This window comes from Camelina sativa, chromosome 3, assembly GCF_000633955.1.
Source record: "Camelina sativa cultivar DH55 chromosome 3, Cs, whole genome shotgun sequence".
NCBI lineage: Eukaryota > Viridiplantae > Streptophyta > Magnoliopsida > Brassicales > Brassicaceae > Camelina > Camelina sativa.
Window position 1 is genome coordinate 5,895,702 of NC_025687.1, and position 20,243 is coordinate 5,915,944.

At 37.1% G+C, this 20,243-nt stretch overlaps 6 protein-coding genes across 7 annotated transcripts; 5 read left to right on the forward strand and 1 right to left on the reverse strand.

Annotated features, from left to right (window-relative positions):
* On the reverse strand, positions 234–3,625 carry LOC104771955 (coilin-like). Its single transcript, XM_010496587.2, has 13 exons — positions 3,296–3,625; positions 3,133–3,197; positions 2,774–3,034; positions 2,515–2,697; positions 2,348–2,414; positions 2,099–2,176; positions 1,791–1,977; positions 1,663–1,703; positions 1,386–1,583; positions 1,224–1,295; positions 980–1,129; positions 710–860; positions 234–626 (listed from the first exon to the last, which is right to left on the reverse strand). The coding sequence occupies exons 1-13, from the start codon at positions 3,491–3,493 to the stop codon at positions 433–435; spliced, it is 1,845 nt and encodes a 614-aa protein (XP_010494889.1). The 5' UTR covers positions 3,494–3,625; the 3' UTR covers positions 234–432.
* Positions 3,753–5,469, forward strand: LOC104771961 (pentatricopeptide repeat-containing protein At1g13040, mitochondrial-like). The gene has a single exon (XM_010496598.2). The coding sequence runs from the start codon at positions 3,854–3,856 to the stop codon at positions 5,399–5,401; it is 1,548 nt and encodes a 515-aa protein (XP_010494900.1). The 5' UTR covers positions 3,753–3,853; the 3' UTR covers positions 5,402–5,469.
* Positions 6,511–8,053, forward strand: LOC104771969. The gene has a single exon (XM_010496608.2). It carries the CDS (start codon positions 6,824–6,826, stop codon positions 7,805–7,807), a length of 984 nt encoding a protein of 327 aa, XP_010494910.1. The 5' UTR covers positions 6,511–6,823; the 3' UTR covers positions 7,808–8,053.
* LOC104771980 (proteasome subunit beta type-5-A) lies at positions 8,465–11,072 on the forward strand. The gene is made up of 8 exons (XM_010496618.1): positions 8,465–8,581; positions 8,815–8,944; positions 9,060–9,189; positions 9,489–9,595; positions 10,139–10,273; positions 10,356–10,459; positions 10,582–10,682; positions 10,785–11,072. The coding sequence occupies exons 2-8, from the start codon at positions 8,825–8,827 to the stop codon at positions 10,910–10,912; spliced, it is 825 nt and encodes a 274-aa protein (XP_010494920.1). The 5' UTR covers positions 8,465–8,581; positions 8,815–8,824; the 3' UTR covers positions 10,913–11,072.
* Positions 11,945–13,751, forward strand: LOC104771992 (cytochrome P450 71B2-like). Of its 2 annotated transcripts, XM_019243427.1 has the most exons (3): positions 12,268–12,344; positions 12,418–12,886; positions 12,978–13,751. In XM_019243427.1, exons 1-3 carry the CDS (start codon positions 12,268–12,270, stop codon positions 13,587–13,589), a joined length of 1,158 nt encoding a protein of 385 aa, XP_019098972.1. In that variant the 3' UTR covers positions 13,590–13,751. The 2 variants fall into 2 exon arrangements, with proteins under 2 accessions (XP_010494931.1, XP_019098972.1); XM_010496629.1 differs by having other exon boundaries at positions 11,945–12,886.
* On the forward strand, positions 15,701–17,519 carry LOC104772000 (cytochrome P450 71B2-like). The gene is made up of 2 exons (XM_010496641.2): positions 15,701–16,655; positions 16,755–17,519. The coding sequence occupies exons 1-2, from the start codon at positions 15,756–15,758 to the stop codon at positions 17,364–17,366; spliced, it is 1,512 nt and encodes a 503-aa protein (XP_010494943.1). The 5' UTR covers positions 15,701–15,755; the 3' UTR covers positions 17,367–17,519.

Consider the following 20,243-nt stretch of genomic DNA (forward strand, 5'->3'; position numbering starts at 1 on the left):
TGGTTCACGCGACGTGTAGGCAAGTGACGGTTGACTTGAAGAGGAAACGAACGGTCATGGAGTCATTGTTTTTAGATGATTATTATCAAACGTATCTTTTTTTCTCCCCTACAAACTTTGTGTTTTATGTGGCCATCTTTACAAACATAAGAAAATCTTCTAGCGTTGTTGTCAAAGTTGAATCCAATGGCCAACACATTCATGTTTCAGATTTTTGAATTGATTCAAACATAAGCTTAGAAAAGATCTTAGGAGTAATACACACTCGTTGTTTTGCTCTATACATAAACCTTTAACACTTAGAAAGCTCAGCAGTGCCCATTCACAGTCTCAAAACAAAATGGCTTTTCTCTACTCTTGTCTGAGTTTTCATATCCAAAATGAAGAAAAAAACATCAGAGTTTCTTCTAGAGAGATGTGTCCTAGTTTTTCTCAAATCTCATTCTGAGATCTTAGATAATTCATTACCGGACCCATAGCACTGCCTCGCAGTGCCTTGTAAGACCATGAGCCTCCACTTGAACTCCCTTTCTTGTTCCAGCCATTGTTCGCCTCAGACAATTCTGCTTTCTTTGCACTTAAAGCTTCACTTAATTCTTCCCAGGGGTTCACTACTTTTCCATTTTCTGCAATTCACATAGGTCCAATGAAGTAAAATAAAACTCCTTTTCAAAACAGTATAATCCTCCAAGTTTGTTGGACAATTTACCTTTTATAGGGGTTTGCAAATCTTTGCTTGCGCTTAGCTTTTGCTTTGTAGCTGACTGGTCAGGCTCGGGCGGTGCTGACTTGGTGACTTCTGCGGAATCTGATCCCCTTGTTTTGACACTGCAGACATCGAGCAAAGCAGAAAATTCTATCTGCAGAAGTCAAGTCTTTCTTATATTAGAATTGTGATGCTTAGCAAGCAAACAACTACAAGAACTAGATCTGTGTTCTTGTTCATAAGATATGACATGATATAAACCATGAAGCATACCTCCAAGGATCCGTCTTCTTTATAAAGACATGTATCAGGTTGCATTGAGAAATCATCGTCCTCTTCTGTCTTTTTCTCGATTGGAAATTCTTGAACAGGCATCAAAGTCACCTTCTTCGAGTCTGGATCATAATAGCTTATCTTCCCAACCTACCAAGAGAAATATATTGTAAAGGGAATAGGTTCCTCAAAAAAGAGTTGATTGACCAATTTGGCTTTAAAGAAAGAGAGTCAGATACTTTACCCGAAAAGAGGAAACCTCAGGCGTCCAAGATGATGTTAGCTCAAGGAGACGGTATGCAATAATATCTCCTTTCTGTAATGTTAACAAACCAAGAGTTGCTGAGTTAAAAAAATGCTGATCTATAAATAGCATGCTGGGGGGTAGTAAATGATATAATCAAACCTCTACTGAGCCAGTGTAAGCCAAAAGTTGTTCATAATCGATCGGACCCTTTGCAAATGTTTCAGCTTCCGCGGGTTGTGTCTGATAAGGAGTTTCTTCATTGAAATCCTGAGCATATCGTTTGGAAAATCTTGTCTTCTCTGTGCCCCATTTTTGTCCTTTCTTCTTCGCCATGTTTCCATTCCACAAGAAGTTTTCCTAACATCATTTAGTCATGATCATTACAGATTCACATTTGGGAAAGCTTTAAGGATACAAAGATAAGGGTAAGTCATACCGCAGGAGTTTCATTTTCAACGGGAGCTTCATCATCTCCAGCTGAAAATTAACAATATAAGGGAAACCGTGAGAAGACTTACAAACGCAAAAAAGATACGCAGAGACAAATTTACATAATAACTTTACCGAGCGGCTTGAAGCGAATGTGGCCTGGTCTCACTTCCACAGGAACCACTTCATCCCCAACACCATCACCAAGCTCATCTGGTTGTTGATGTTCAAGAGCTTCAAAGTGATTTTCCTCAGCTACGTGGTCATCTATAGTGATGACTGGTTTTTGGCTAGGTGCTACAACCAACTGCTTCTGCTGAAGCTGCAAATCATGAAACATAAAAGAAGATATCAGGGATGAAGAACAGGCCGTACATCACTAAAACACATGATAGATACATAAGTCTTATCATTTTAAGTTTTGTAAGTATTTGATGAAGAACCTCTTCCTTTTCTAGTTTTGTCTTCTCTCTCAACCATTGCCGTTTAGCCTTTTTACGCCGAGCACTTCTGCTAGGTGTCTAAAATAAATATAAAGAAGAGTTACATTCCTTATTGCAAAAAAGGACCCATAGGAAGCTAACGGAGTAAGTGACACAAAACCCCAATCCATGCATCGACAAACATCAAGAAGTTTTACACAATACACATTGCTCATTCTTGTTCTTTACGACAATGAAGTCAACTCAAACCTTTTTAGTGTCAGCAGATGGTTGGCACAGATAGGTAGGCTCTTTGCCATCTTCTTGTTGCGATGACCTGCACTCAAAAGTAAGGCAATGGAAATATGACTAGTTAGAGATAAGTCAAGATGATTACAGATTCCCAATGAGTTTTAACAACGTAAAAGTCAACCTACCTCTTTGAACTGGTAATAGGCTTGGTGTTACTGACATTCTGTTCATCATTTTCAGCTGTCTGTACATCCAATGACCTCTTCTTCTTCGTCTTCTTCGTCTTCTTCACAACATTGCTTACAATAGCTGCGTCTTCTCTTTTCTTGGGAGATTCTTCAGTAGTAGCTAACTTACATTTTTTCCTCCTACATCATCATCAAACGTGAATTACAAAAAAACACACATTTAGGTGATTAAGAATCGTTCTAGTAGAGATCCTACTTGGAGCTTAGGCTTTTGCTTGAAGCTTTACGCTTCTTGGAAGTCTTCTTCTCTGGCACAAACTCCTCCGCTATCTCTTCAAGCTCATCTTCCTCAGACTCACTTTCATATCCTCCAGTTTCCTTTTCGAATTCCTCATTAGCAAGAAGCATTTCACCAGGACGAATCTGAGGCCTCTCCTCAACCTCAATCGCCTTATAATCATTCTCCTCACTGTCTTCCCCAACAATCTCCAACAAAGATCCTTTCTTCTTCTTAACACTACCAACAAAAATCGAAAATTTTAACACTAACAATACTTGATAGTGCTCAAATAGGAACAAAAAAGTTCTGAAAAAGAAGAGATTGATGAAACTTACCAAACGATATCTTTATCTTTCAATACACAGCTCGACTCGAACGGTGGCAAAACGAACCCTTCCATCTGAAAGACCAGAAAAAATAAGTGAATGTAAGCATTAATGGCGTCAACATTTACAAATTTGATTTCACTGAAATTAGGGCAAAAAGAAGTAACCGTACCGATAGGGTGAGGCCATGAGGACAAGCTTCAAAGAGGTTAAATGTATGAAAGATATGATCAGAAAACTCTGAAACAGTACGCTGACATTTACGATCCAGAACAACCCAGCTCCGTGTTAGACCTTGTTTCTTCTGATACTTACTCAGAATCCTTCGGTCCTCAAACACCAGACGAACCCTTAACTTCTCTTCCTCCATCGTAGACGAACTTCAGAGAAGTAAAAAAAAGAGAAATTTTCCCTAAAAGTTTAGAGCTTTCGGAATCCTTAAACCCTGTAATGAGCTCGAGAAAGAGGAGAGAAAGAGAGAAGAATGAATAAGCCAAAACCTAACACTCTCGTTCGCAAAGAGGTTTTAGTCAAGAGATCATTGGGCCTTCTTTTAGCCCATTTAAGCCCAATTTAAGAAAGCCTCAGATTAATAATGTTGGAAGCCTTCGTCGTCTCGTTGTTTTCCCTCTAGCTTAAGCTCAGCACCAGCCGTCGTCGTCGATCTAATGTCGCCGCGTTGAAACAAGAAGGGCGAGCTCTGATATGATCATATGCGTCGAGCTCTGATATGCATCAGACGCTGGGCGCAGTACGCCTTGCATACCGCTCGCGTATCGCCAACCTCGTGAAGTCAGGTATGATCGACAACGCTGTTCAGGTGTTCGATGAAATGCGTCACTCAAGCTACCGTGTTTTCTCTTCCGATTACAACCGCTTCATCGGGGTTTTGGTCAAAGAGTCTAGATTTGAGCTTGCTGAGGCAATATATTGGGATATGCAGCCAATGGGTTTCTCCCTCATCCCCTTCACTTACTCGAGGTTTATCTCGGGTTTATGTAAAGTTAAAAATTTTGATCTCATTGACGCTCTTCTGAGGGATATGGAAACCCTTGGATTCATACCAGATTTCTGGGCGTTCAACATTTATTTGGATCTGTTGTGTCGAGAGAATAAAGTAGGTTTTGCTGTTCAAACGTTCTTTTGTATGGTTCAGAGAGGTAGGGAACCGGATGTTGTATCTTATACTATACTTATTAATGGGTTATTTAGAGCTGGTAAGGTCACTGATGCTGTTGAGATTTGGAATGAAATGATTGGTAGCGGAGTTAGGCCAGATAGTAAAGCATGTGCATCACTTGTTGTTGGGTTATGTCACGCTCGGAAAGTTGATTTGGCTTATGAGATGGTGGCGGAGGAGATCAAGAGTGCAAGAGTTAAGCTTAGTACAGTGGTTTATAATGCGTTAATTAGTGGGTTTTGTAAAGCGGGTAGAATAGAAAAGGCAGAAGCTTTAAAAGCATTTATGAGCAAGATTGAGTGTGAACCGGATCTTGTTACATACAATGTTTTGTTGAATTATTATTATGATAACAATATGTTAAAAAAAGCGGAAGGGGTGATGACCGAGATGGTAAGAAGCGGGATAGAGCTTGATGCTTATAGTTATAACCAGTTGCTTAAGCGGCATTGCAGGGTTAGTCATCCTGATAAATGCTATACCTTCATGGTAAAAGAGATGGAGCCTAGAGGTTTCTGTGATGTTGTCTCCTACAGTACTCTGATTGAAACGTTCTGTAGGGCGTCAAACACTAGGAAGGCTTACAAGCTCTTTGAGGTGATGAGACAGAAGGGGATAGTAATGAATGTGGTCACGTACACAATTCTTATCAAGGCTTTTCTTAGGGAAGGTAAATCTAGTGTTGCAAAGAAGCTACTGGATCAGATGACAGAGTTAGGTCTGTCGCCAGATCACATTTTCTACACAACAATCCTGGACCATTTGTGTAAATCCGGAAATATTGACAAGGCCTATGGTGTTTTCAATGACATGGTTGAGCACGGAATTACACCAGATGCGGTTTCATACAACTCCCTTATAAGTGGCCTCTGCAGGTCATGTAGGGTAACTGAAGCTATAAAATTGTTTGAGGATATGGAGAGTAAAGAATGTTGTCCTGACGAGTTAACTTTCAAGTTCATTATTGGAGGACTCATACGGGAAAACAAATTATCTGCAGCCTATAAGTTTTGGGATCAGATGATGGATAAAGGATTCACCCTAGATAGAGATGTGTCCGATACACTCATCAAGGCCACAATGAGTGCTGATGTTTAGGCATAAAAAAGGGTATACACTTTTGAAAATTTCAACATTATCTTCTCCTGTGCAAAAATGCCATCTTAGTCAACATTAGGCGGAAAGGAGATGCGGATACAGAGCCATTTCAACTCTACTGATGCCTGCGACTGCTTGGAGAGCAATAACAAACTTATCAGGTTTGAACTAATTTCATTCGTTTTACATAAGCAAATGCGTTTGAGCTTGCATAGAATAGCTAAAGTATTTCTCTTGTATTTTTTTATTGGAACCAACTCTTCTCTGCCTTTCCCTGATGCAGCTGACTCGCATTAATACTCCAGAAGGATAGATTGTGGAACAAGACTGCCAGCTCTCTTGCAGAAGAGATAAAACAATTTTCTCTTAACTCAGTTTAAACCCATTCCTCAGAAATATTAGACTGAGGACTGAGGACTGAGCATATTGGACTGATAAAAGGATTTACCTATGCTATGCATCAGCACATCAATCTTGCTATTGCTTGGTATGATTTTTGTTTTTGTTTGTTCACCTCTGTTGCTTAGTATGAAAAGCATGAAATTCCTCCTTAAATTGTACCCTTGTAGAACGTTTTTTTTTTAAGCAAGCTTGTAGAATTTCACTTCCACTGTCAGGTGCAGGCTCGATTAGCTGCCATGATGAATATATTACGACCAATGAGGTTTTGGATCTTGTTATGTCAGGAGCATAAGGCACAATCGATCTATGCTGCCTCAAGAAGCTGTATCTTAAAGGCTGAAAGCCAAAAGGTTAGCACAGGCCTCATAATTTATCTCACTAGTTTACTTTAGTTTCGAAGGAATTTGTTTTAACACGTGCCAACCTTTCCTTTTTCTTGTGCCTGCATATTTTTTCATAGACTGACTTATTCTATAACAAGATCAAGCTATGTCGGAAATCCCATTGATGGCAATTTTATTGTATTTTAGACAGCTTTATTACCCTTTGCTATAGTCATCTCATTTACTAAATTTTATGATGTGTACTGATGCAGACAGAACTAAGCCTTTATAAATGCAAGGCAGGAAGAGGAAGGAAGACACCCATTACTAAACAGAGCGTCTATTAATCTTTACATAATTGGGAACCTGTAAGTGTTGCCTTGCTTTCTCTCTCTCTTTATAAGAACCCTATTAAATTTCTTGGTACTGTAACAAAAGGAAAATAGAATCGGAGCCAGAATTTATATTCTCTGTTTCAAAATTTTGATGAGAAAGAAGAAATGATGTTTCTTGTTTTGTTTGCTAGAATATGAAAAAGATTACTTGCTTCCTTATGTCAGTTTCCTTTAACACAAGAATCCTACTTAAACTTCTCATCAAGTAATCATCTCTTTCACTTAGAAAAGCACTCAAAATTTTCTCTCTTTATTGCTTTCACGGTTACACCTAGCTCTTTTCTTCTTTAGTTGCTACATCAATGTCTCACCACCATTATGAAACCAACCCTCATTTCGTTCAGTTTCCCTTTCAGGATCAACATCCTGGTGGTCCCTCTAGCTCATGGACCGCTCCACACCACGACCAGATCCCACAGACTCACTCAACTGGTCCACCTAGGGTGAAAATAAAGACTCGAGGACGCCACCAGACTGAGCCACCTGACATAATCCATGAATTGCCATCTTCAAGACCTTTGCCACTGAGGCAAGAGGAACCGTTACCACCACGCCATACTCCAAACTCTGCCAGGCCATTGCTATTGAGCCCTGACGAGCAGCGACCTCAACACCGTGGCTACGGATCTGAACCAAGTCCATGGAGAACAGCTCCAAGAGAACCAAGTCCATGGAGAACAGCTCCAACACGACCAGTGCATCAACCAGGTCCAAAGAGGACCAAACCCATGACATTGCCGGCCACAATATGCTGTGCAATTCTCCTGGTCGTCCTGGTTTTTTCCGGTCTCATCCTCCTCATAGTCTACCTGGCCAACCGTCCACGCTCACCGTACTTCGACATCTCAGCAGCAACCCTAAACTCTGCCAATCTCAACATGGGCTACGTTCTGAATGGAGATCTCGCCATTGTGGTAAACTTCACAAACCCGAGTAAGAAAAGCAGTGTGGACTTCAGCTACGTGATGTTCGAGCTCTACTTCTACAACACACTCATAGCGAGAGAACACATCGAGCCATTCATCGTACCAAAGGGGATGTCAATGTTCACGAGCTTCCATCTCGTCAGCAGTCAGGTGTCGATCCAGCAAATTCAGAGCCAGGAGTTGCAGCTGCAGCTCGAAACTGGACCAGTGTTGTTAAACCTGAGAGGAACATTTCACGCTCGCTCGAACCATGGGGCGTTAATGAGATACTCTTATTGGTTGCACACACAATGCGGCATCTCGTTAAATACCCCTCCTACAGGGACTATGCGAGCAAGAAGATGCAATACAAATCGCTAGCGAGTTGCAGCATTCTGACAAACTATATTTGCTTCTTTTCTTGATACATTTGATTATATAATATACTCAAATAGATAGTTTATTGTGTTTTTTTTTTGTTGAATATTGGTTTCATATTTTTCTGCTACTTTTAGAAATAAGCAAAACGGCAAAGGGGGGAAATGCATTTGATCTAGAATTGTATGTAATTTGATTTTAAATGTTCTAGAGATGAAAATATGTTTAATGAGAATCCATAATTAATCATTTTGATTATAATGGTGTAGCTAGCGCTGTAATGATGTAGACATGATCTTATTATTATTACTTTTTGTAAAAGTGAAATATGTTGGAATAAAGTCTTCAAGTTTGTGCATGTTACACGAAAAGAAAAAGGATATATCCAACAAAAAATACATCACTGAGAAATATCATAAGATACAAAAAAATTCTTGAAAAAATTATGCCAACATCAACATGCAACCTAAAACCAAATTACGAATAAAAAACATTGCACCACATGAAACAATTTTCTGAAAAGAAAAAATATATAATGGATTAAATTCGTAATTAAATAAATCTAGTATGATTGTGATGGGCCCATTAATTGATAGCCCAATATGATTTAGGGAGTTATGGCCCATATTTGAGGTTTGCCCGGAGCTCAAGAAACGATCTCTTCATCCTCTTTTATTCGTCGTCGTCGTCGTCGTCGTCGTTTGGTCACTTTAGAGCATTCTTCTTCTTCTCCTCCGTTAATCCTTTGCCTCGATTTGACTACTTTTCTTCAGTAAGGTACGTTTCCGATCCTCAATCGTGCTCTAGTGTCGTTGAATTGGCTTTGTAATTGAAGACGATGAGGGTTTTTGGGTTTTTTATACCGACGCCAGTGTATCTCTTGCTAGATCTGATTTGAAAGTTTTGAGAGAAAAGCTCTTTGATTCACATCTGGTTTCGTGTTTATCTCATTCTAGGTTTAGCTTCTTATTAATGGGTACTTGTGTTCCTTTTCAATAATTTGTTGATAGGGTTGCAAACATGAAGCTTGATACTAGTGGGTTCGAGACTTCCATGCCTACGATTGGCTTTGGCTCGAGCAGCGATATGCTTGATGAGCTTTCTTCTGTGCCCTCGTTTGATCTACCCCACACCAAAGAGGTGAGTTTTTTTGTTTGTGTGTGTGTGTGTGTGATTTGAAGTAGTATAAGTGAATGAATTTTCTATGTTTCTCTTGTTTGATTACGAAACTGGTTTTTTTTTGTGTTGGTTTCAGTTTGATGGATTCCAGAAAAAAGCTGTAGATATGTTGAAGCATGCAAAAGGAACAACTACACTCGCTTTTATCTTCAAAGGAGGTGTTATGGTTGCTGCTGATTCTCGGGCTAGCATGGGCGGATATATCTGTATGTTCTCTTCTTTTATCACTTTGGTTGTATTTTTGTATGCACACATTCATGGTGTTTAGCTTGTGATATTTCCAAAGTTTTACTCAAAAGTATGCATTTTTTTCGTTATAATTGACTGTGGTGGAAACACCATTACAATGAAGATTAATTTAGGTTATTATCGATTTAGTTTTTTTCTGTATTGGCAAACAAATTTCTAGTCTTCTGTCTATTGGTCAATGATAGTGAACCAGTAGAGGAAAGGAAGCATTTGTGTGATTGCTGCTGATGTTTCTATATCGGTTTTCCCTTTTCAGCTTCACAATCTGTGAAGAAGATTATTGAAATCAATCCTTATATGCTCGGTACAATGGCTGGAGGAGCTGCTGACTGCCAATTCTGGCACAGAAATCTTGGAATTAAGGTACCTAGCTCGATATCTCTGCTTTATCTTCCTTTCTGTGTGGCTATCGGGATCTTGTTACCTCGCTCTGATTGTGATATATTGATTTCCAAAAGAGACAGATTCATCTGCCTTGTTGAACGTTTAGAATTATAGTTCTGTCTGTATTGAAGAATGATAAAGAGTTAACTTGTCATATGGTGACCCAATGATCATATGAATTTTATGGATTCTAAGCATGCATTCTCTGTTGGGCATGTGGTGGTTTTAGAACCCTTGTTCTGTGTACCAAACAATTTCTTAACAATAATAAAGTTCAGCTTTCTGTTTTTGCTGTACTTAGATATCAATTAAAATAGTACTTAAGATCGATGAACTATAAACGCTCTCTAATGTTAAATCTGGGGGGTAAGAGTTGGTGGATGCAATCTGATATAGTTGCTCTTCATTTGAGTGGGTCTACCTAGTTCTAACTAAAATTTTGGCTTGTGAGTTTCATTGTGTATGTGGATTTTTATTTGTCGGAACTATGGCTGATCTCTTGATTTATATATACTATTCAAGTGTCGCCTACATGAGCTGGCAAACAAGAGAAGAATCTCTGTCTCCGGAGCTTCAAAACTTCTTGCAAACATGCTCTATTCATACCGTGGAATGGGACTTTCTGTCGGGACAATGATTGCTGGATGGGACGAAACTGTCAGTAAAGCCAACTTCATATCTTCAACATTGTTATTTTCTTCTCACTCAAACGAATGCTAAATCCTTTTCTTGTATATAGGGTCCTGGACTATACTATGTTGACAACGAAGGTGGACGACTCAAGGGAGACAGGTTTTCCGTCGGTTCTGGTTCACCATACGCTTACGGTGTACTCGACAGTGGGTAAGTCATCGCCCCAACGACATCTTCATAATTTTTGTCCAAATCCCAAAAGCTAAAATCCAATATCTAATTATGTTAGCTAAGTTACCAGTTTATATTTGTGATTTTGCTTGTATCATTAGGTACAAATATGAAATGTCTGTTGAAGAAGCTTCTGAGTTAGCAAGGAGATCAATCTACCATGCGACATTCCGTGATGGAGCCAGTGGTGGAGTTGCTAGCGGTTAGTAGTCCCAATGCATTTTGTGGTCCAAATGTGATTTCAAACTTTAAAGATTCTGATTCTTATTTAGCTCATAATATTGGTCTCTTCTCATATGATCAGTGTACCACGTCGGTCCCGAAGGATGGACAAAACTATCTGGAGATGATGTTGGGGAGCTACACTATCACTACTACCCCGTGCCACCAGCCATTGCAGAACAAGTCATGGAGGAAGCAACGGCCGAGTAACAAACCTGTTTAGTTTTGTTATGTTCACCCTTTTTCTGTTCAGACGTTATGTGGTAGTATATACTGAGTTTATCTCGAACTTAAGCCTTGGTATTTCTATTTTAGTGATCTGAAATGATGCTCGCGAATTATTCTCTATAAGATTCTCTTTTTCAAAATTCAACGTAGGGATTGTGATTATTGTGCACAACTTTTAGTTAATTTGTTGTTATAATTACCATTGAAAATAACGAGAGGAAGGTTAACTACCAGTATCTCCTTCCTCCTATCCAACTTCATCGGCAAGGCTGGAGGTCATTTTGTAGCTGGCTACCAATCCTAATGCATATGGATCTTGGACCCCTTGTTGCCATTAACGCAAGTATAGTTACTCTGCGACTGCAATTGTAAGAAGTTTGGCGGAAAAACTGTCATAGAAATGTTTCATTCTCGTGGCATCAAGACTGAAGTGTAATCCATTGATGGTTTTTGTGGTTATGGTTTTGGGGAGGTTCTGTTTTGGTAGCATTGAGATTGATTGTTGCATGGTGGCTTTTAGAGAGTTCTGGAGGCAAAGCTGAGTTTGGACCACATGATTGCTTCCGCTCTGTCCATTTTTATCATCAACCTAAATTTCCAAATGAAGCTAACATCCACAAAGATTGTATCTTGGCGCCGACTAAAAAGACAAAACTACTCGCATCAATTTCCCAAAGAACAGAGCCACGCTATCAACAATCTTACTAAAACTCCTCCGGAAACTTGCGCATCGGTATACGTGGAAGAGTCTCGATTGTCGACAATGACATAGTTCTGTACTTCTGTGGTAAATGATTTTTGTGCAATTCTTCTTAGCAAAGAAAAGCCATCAGTTCCGGACTTGTCAATCAGTGGATCTTTGGACCACAAGACGTCAAGACGATTATGCTTTTGTCACAATATGTAAGATTTCAAAGAAGAAATGGACAAATCTTGCAACTTTTGTTAGCAATTCACAACCACTCAACACGTTATCAACACCTTTCACCCAGCTTATAAACAAACATAACTGTTCGAGTAACAGATCCAAAGAAAAAAAAACAGAGGAAGCAAAAAATGGCGATCTTGCTCTGTTTCTTCTTGGTCACGCTTGTAACACTTGTGTCATCAATCTTTCTTAGAAAGATAAATGTCGCAAAATACAATCTTCCTCCGAGCCCTCCAAGTCTTCCGATCATTGGAAACTTGCACCATATTTCCCGATTGCCTCACAGATTTTACCATAAGCTCTCCATCAAATACGGTCCTGTGATACTTCTTCGTCTCGGGTTTGTCCCAGTAGTTGTGGTGTCTTCGAGTGAAGCAGCTGAAGCAGTTCTCAAAACCCATGACTTGGAATGTTGCAACAGACCAAAGACGCTCGGGACCGGAAGACTCTCCTATGGCTTTACAGACATCACTTTCTCACCATATGGTGAGTATTGGCGGGAAATGCGAAAGCTCGCGGTTATCGAGCTTTTTAGCCTTAAAAAAGTTCAATCTTATAGGTATATAAGAGAGGAAGAGGTCGATCTCGTGGTGAAGAAAGTGTCGGAATCGGCTTTGAAGCAATCTCCTGTGGATCTAAGCAAAACCTTTTTCTCCCTTACAGCAGCCATAACTTGTAGAGTAGCCTTAGGACAGAACTTCCACGATAGCGGCTTTGTCATCGATCAGGACAGGATCGAAGAACTTGTTACCGAAAGCACGACAGCTCTAGGAAGTTTTACTTTCTCAGACTTCTTCCCCGGTGGACCTGGAAGATTCTTAGATTGCTTGTTTCGAACGCAAAAGAGGATAAACAAAGTCTCTGAAGAGCTTGACGCTTTTTACCAGCATGTGATAGATGATCACTTGAAGCCATCAGGACGCAAAATTTTGGATGCCCCCGGAGACATTGTTGCCTTGATGTTGGATATGATCGATAAAAATTATTATTTCAAGCTCAGTGTGGATAATATCAAGGCAGTCCTCATGGTAATGCTCATTTTTTTTTGTTCATTCATATATTCAAACTGTGATTTATATAACTTCTAAGTGTGTATATATGTTTTTATGTGATGCACAGAATATATTTCTCGCGGGTGTAGACACAGGCGCCATAACAATGATTTGGGCGATGACCGAGCTCGTTAGGAACCCTAAAGCGATGAAGAGAGTTCAAGAAAATATCCGAGCCACCCTCGGGGTCAAAAGGGAAAGAATCACTGAAGAAGACGTAGGAAAGGTTGATTACTTGAAGCATGTTATCAAGGAAACATTCAGATTGCACCCACCTGTTCCGTTTTTGGTACCAAGGGAAACAATGTCTCACATCAAGATTCAAGGCTACGACATTCCCCCGAAAACACAAATCCATATCAACGCATGGACGATTGGACGTGACCCCAAGCGTTGGACAGACCCTGAGGATTTCATCCCTGAACGGTTTGAAAATAGTTCTGTAGATTTTAGAGGACAACACTTTGACCTATTACCGTTTGGTTCTGGTCGTAGGATCTGTCCAGCGATGTCATTGGCGATTGCCACCGTGGAGCTAGGACTGATGAAATTGCTTTATTATTTCGATTGGAGTATGCCTAATGGGATGAAAGGTGAAGATATTGATATGGAAGAAATTGGTACTCTCACGGTAGTCAAGAAACTACCTCTTCAACTTGTGCCCCTTCAACGCTATTGATGAGCAGAAGATCAATGCATGACATGGAAAGAGTACGAGCAGAAACCCTATAATTCCGTAGATATTATTTGCGAAATACATGAATTAATGAATGTTTGATGTACAATATATCAAAAAACAGTAAAGTTTAATAAGGTTTTCTAATCAAAATCAATTGAAATATGCAAACAGTAGTTCTGTAGTTATGACATATCTAAAGGCTTATGGCTACTATGGAAATTTCAAGCTACAGAGTAAAACTCAAGTCTTACGAACATCTACTTTTTATTCTTTACTAAGTCTACCTACTCGTCTACAAATATGCATACAATTACGTAAATGGCAGAAAATGAAGTAAATGACAATTGTCAGAGTTGTTACTAGAAATCTTATTTTGGTAACTCTGATATAAATCCATGTGAACTCAAGGTTAAGTTCAAATTAACGAATCATGACTCATAAATTTAACAAATAAATTTAACATACATTACCGACACGTATATTACTGTGTAGTTTGGATAAATCCGTGAGGTGGATCAAGCACGGAACGTGATTTTGGGGTTAATTTGTATTATCTTACTTTAGAAATCAGGCGATGACTTGGTCATATATTTTGTCTCAGCTATTTTTTAATGATATCTTTCCTTTTTTGGTTAATGGTTATATCAAATTCTAGTGCAAACATAAGACTTTAATAGAGAAAAGTTAAATTTGATCTTTTTTCTACAAAAAGTGAGAACTTACTAAATAAGAGTTATGATCAAAGGAGATAAGAAGATTAAAAATGTGGAAACAAATGATGTCTTAATCTTAAGGCATGTAGAGGTTGGAAAGTGATCAGTGAACCTAGTGGTGAGATGTGTGTCTGGTCCTGATACTGTTGCAGTTCATTTTTCACAATGATATATTTTTTTTGGCATCATTTTTATTTGTTATAACGAACTTTTGCATTTCTAGCTTTCCCTTTCAGTTATACACTTATATTAATGGTGATGGTCATTATATTGATCACAAATTCACAACACATCATCCACAAATGTCACTTTCAAACAACACTAAGAGACGATTCTCATATCATCGAAACAAACTTGCACGAAATCCTATTCTTGTTATTAATGTTTATGTCTGTTTCTGAATAGTTATAAACAGTATTTTATCCTGCCGACCAAAATACAAAAATATTATAGTTATACTATTTTTACTTTGTAATATCTAATTTGATACATTGTTGAAATATTCAAATTATTTATGGATGTCAGTAATGGTATTATCTTCAACACTCAAAGTCAAAGAATTACCGTACCGAAACAAACTTGCACGAATCCAATTTTAGTTTAGTTAAAAAAAAATGTTTGTTTTTTTTAAATTGGAGTCAATTTAATGGCCTATATATAGTACTCTACTTATTACTAGTAATATAGAAATGTAATAATGCAAGGAAATTTGGATCTATAGTATATAACTTTGATTGATACATGGTAGTTGAAATATTTGAATTAAAGATGAATGCCATAATGGTAATATGCAGGTCAACAAACATGTTGCACCATCATCATCAATACCTCTTAAGGAGAAAAATAATTGGATTCAAACAAAATCTACAGTTCTCAAACGACATCAGCCATTGACATTGTTAATTAATTTATTTAGAAACACTCAAAGACAAGAAAAATGCATAAATTTTGACAATCTTACCCAAAACGTCTAATTAACTATTAAATTCGAAGGAAGTTTCTACATCTAAAAAAAGAAGAGTTTTAATCACCATAAAATCTATCAAATTTCCAATTTCACATCCTACCTGACAAATCTGAAATTCACACATAACTAAAAAACTATATACTATACACTCGTTGACAAGAAAAATAAATAATTAAAAAAAAAACTTATCAGACTGCTTATCCGCTCACAACTAATCTGAACAAATCGTATTACGACACGTGGGTTTTTGGACCACAAGACTTGATGGTACTTCTGTCAGATTGTTGATTTCAACGAAGATAATTTCCACAAATCTTGTAACTTCTGTTACACCTTCACAACCACTTGATTTGATGAGTTAACGTGTCGATCTCTACGTCAATCAATCCATGTCACTCACCATATAAAGAAGAGTCTTCCATGTTGGAAACTTGTATCTCCAAGAAACAGAGCCAAAATAGAAAGAATAAAAAAAAACAGAGAAAAATGTCGATCTTGCTCTGTTTCTTCTTAGTTTCACTTCTTACTCTCGTGTCATTTCTCTTTCTGAAACAGAATAAAAACGCAAAATTTAATCTCCCACCGAGCCCTTCAAGTCTTCCCATCATTGGAAACATGCACCATCTCGCAGGATTGCCTCACAGATGTTTTTATAAGCTCTCGCTCAAGTACGGACCCGTGGTACTTCTTCGTCTCGGGTTCGTTCCAGTTGTTGTGATCTCATCGAGCGAAGCAGCTGAAGCAGTTCTCAAGACCCATGATTTGGAATGTTGCAGCCGACCAAAGTCAGTTGGGACTGGAAAACTCTCGTACGGTTTTAAAGACATCACTTTCGCACCATACGGTGAGTACTGGCGAGAAGTGAGAAAACTCGCGGTCATCGAGCTTTTTAGCTCTAAAAAGGTTCAGTATTTTAGGTACATTAGAGAGGAAGAGGTCGATCTTGTGGTGAAGAAAGTGTCGGAATCGGCTTTGAACCATTCTCCTGTGGATCTAAGCAAAACCTTTTTCTCCCTCACCGCAAGCATCATATGCAGAGTTGCTCTAGGACAGAACTTTCACGAGAGTGGCTTTGTTATCGATCAAGACAGGATCGAAGAACTTGTTAACGAATCAACAGAAGCTCTAGGGACTTTCACTTTCTCTGACTTCTTCCCTGGTGGAGTTGGAAGGTTCATAGATTGGTTGTTACAACGACACAAGAGGATCAACAAAGTCTTTAAAGAACTTGATGCTTTTTATCAACATGTGATTGATGATCACTTGAAGCCAGAAGGGAGGCGGAACAATCAAGATATTGTCACCTTGATCTTGGATATGATGGATAAACAAGAAACCTCAGATTATTCCAAACTCAATATGGATAATCTCAAGGCAATCCTCATGGTAATAAATCTCAAAATCTTGGTTCTCTTCATATCTCCCATGTTGAAGTACATGTTGATTAATTCAAACTCTGTATCTTCTTTATTATGTAATCTTCAGGATGTATTTCTAGCGGGGATAGACACAAGCGCGGTGACGTTGATTTGGGCGATGGCAGAACTTATTAGAAACCCTAGTGTGATGAAGAAAGCTCAAGAAAATATTCGAACCACCCTTGGTCTCAAAAGGGAAAGAATCACTGAAGAAGATCTAGGCAAAGTTGAGTACCTGAACAACATAATCAAGGAAACATTCAGATTACACCCAGCACTTCCATTTGTGATTCCAAGGGAAACAATGTCTCACATCAAGATCCAAGGCTACGATATTCCCGCCAAAACGCAAATCCAGCTTAACGTGTGGACGATTGGACGTGACCCCAAGCGTTGGACCGACCCTGAAGATTTCAACCCTGAGAGGTTTGCAAATAGCTCTGTAGATTTTAGAGGACAGCACTTTGATCTATTACCGTTTGGTTCTGGTCGAAGGATCTGTCCCGGGATGCCAATGGGGATTGCTACCGTGGAACTAGCGCTGATGAATTTGCTTTATTATTTCGATTGGAGTATGCCTGATGGGATGAAAGGTGAAGACATTGATATGGAAGAAGCTGGTAATATCTCCATTGTCAAGAAAATACCTCTTCAACTTGTACCCGTTCAACGTTACTGATGAGCAGCAATGGAAGCTTTGATGACATGGAAATTGTATGAAGCAAAAGATGTAACATTATTCTTTTTAGATTTCGTTGTGAATTATATAAGAAGAAATTAATGTTTGAATAATACGTAAATAAAGAAATAATATGAAGTTTGTTCATGTGCTTAAACATGTTACGGTCAGTTGAATGTTATAAAATTTGTTAATGAAGTAGCAGATCTGGACCCAATTTTTTTCGAGTTTTACCAAATTAAACTTTTAACATTATTTTGTTAGTTATGTATATCAAGACATTTCATTGATGAATTCTACTAGAGGAACCGGGCACCCTCAGGTATCAATCATCCTCTGTACTATGGTGGAGGTGGCAACTGGCAAGTGATATTGATGACGTGGCGAAAGTGTTTTGACTTTTTTTGACTCTGTGTGAACGAAACAAAACTAATCCATACGTGCGCGCGTGTGTCCTAGGTAGTCCGTATTCTGTACTATACGTTCTTCATCCATGCATACGTGAAAAATTGAAGCAAATTAAAAGAAAGATTCACGTTTGTAAAATGTCAATCTTCTTCATTTTCCTCTTCAATGTCCTCCAATTTTCTTCGTTTTCACCATCGTCGAAAAATACGTCCTAGGAATTCTGAACAAATGAAAAAGAATGACTTCTTACTGATCAATAATACTTTTATTAATTAGTTTTTGCCCAATCGATTACAAAGAACACAAGGGTGCCCAAGAAAACATTCTGAATCTTTTCAATGTTGTTTAGGATCTGATTACACTTGCATACACCTAGCTATTCGTTTTTGACTGGATTTCATAACGTTTTGCTAGTACGATCGTCGGAGAGAGCCGGTCTTGCAATCCCCTATACACTCTTCATTTGTATGTATTCATGGTTTAGATAATAGTATAAGTAATAAAATAACAAAACATAAGCATAACTCAATTAATCACAAATAAATCATCAACTCATGTTTTGACATAAAATTATAAACTTAACATGTTAAATCAAAACAATATTACCGACATGATTGTGTAGCATCGTGTTGCACGAGTATATTATACGAATATACATACTAGCTAGTTAATAAAATTATAAACTAATCAATAAAACCATGTGGTGTTCAAAGAAATAAACAATAATAAGCCATGATATCAATTAATAAATTTTGTCAAACCGTCGGTCATGTGGACAATATATTATACAAAGAAAAAAAAAAAATATATATATATATATATATCAATTAAACTGGTTTTCGAAGAAATAAACAATAATAATAACTTAATAAGCAATGAGTAAATTTATAATCTTAAATATTAATAATAAGAAAATTTTATACTGTAATCTTTATCAACCACCGATTGGCTAAACCAACTTAAATCATTAATCTACCAAACCAAACAAATAACGCAACAATCAGTGGCAGATCGAGAACTAATTAATATTAACATGGAGCACACACAAGAAAGAAAAATAAATTATGTGTATACGAAACAAAAAGACAAAACGTGACAACCATAAAAATAATTAAAAGCAAAATGAATTGGAAATATTGAACACCTCATCCCTAACATGTTCTAGACACCAATAATTATTTAATTTAATAAGCTATATAACAAACGATATACGTAACTTTTATTTTATACTACTAATGAGCATGGAGCACGTGCCCCCAGTCCCACCAACCCCCTCTTTGGATCCGTCCCCTGGTTACCATGCATGATAGCTCTCAAATCTCAATGGTAGAAAAGCATAGAGCATTAGATTATTGAGATTCGTAATGATAATAAAAAAACTAATATTCTATCCGTTTCACTAGTACTTATCTCAATTAGTGATGGGGAATCAAAAATTAACTATTGGAAACCACGTCACGAAGAGATTTTGACAATTATAAAGCTGCAAATAATATACTACGAAGAGATCATAGATTGATACATGATATTCTTGTTTAAGTGTAAATTTGACCATGTAAACTCTGACCAAACAAACAAAACAATGATTATACTATAAATTTGTTTTTTTAGTTTAATCTATATATGGTCGTCAATTAGAAAAATCATAAAGCTGCAAGTAAATACGACGAAGAGATATGATGGAGATGGACTGATACATGATATTCTTGTTTAATCTGAGATCTGAATCGTCATCAACGAAGACCAAATACATGATAGATATAAACATTAAATTAAATTCAAAACTGCAAGTAAAAATCAACATACTGTAAATAATTTTAAAAATACTACATTTAAATTTATGAATTGATAACCCATGCATATTACAATATTTTGTTGTCAACGTATGTTAAATTAGCTTAAACGAGCTAATTCAAAACAATTTTTTTATACATTTAGAAATATGCAATAAAGTAGGCACAGTACATACCATATGCATATTATACTAATTATTAATTTGAAAACAAGTTTTATATATATTTTTAATAATTTTTTCTTATTTTCATTGAAGTATATTTTTATAATTATATATTTACAAATATAAATGATTTATTTTTATGTTTAATGTAGAATATTTGTAATTTTTGTTTTATGTAAGCATATAAATCTAACTAGAAAAATTATTTATACATGTATTAAAATTAAAATTTCATCAAATAATTGATACATGTTGCGATTAATTATGTTAATTACAAATTTTGATACTTTTAATTTATATAATATTATTATATATTTTAATTATTTTCATATATTTAAAAAATATGATTTTTTTATTTTACAATTAGTAATTTGCTATATTAGTTCAATTTTTTATATAAAAAATAATATGTTTTTACTTTTGTTATGTTTTTTTATTTTATGATTTGGTTTCTAATTTTATAAATTAAAAAGGAATCATTGTAATTATTTTAATTTTAGTATTTGTATATA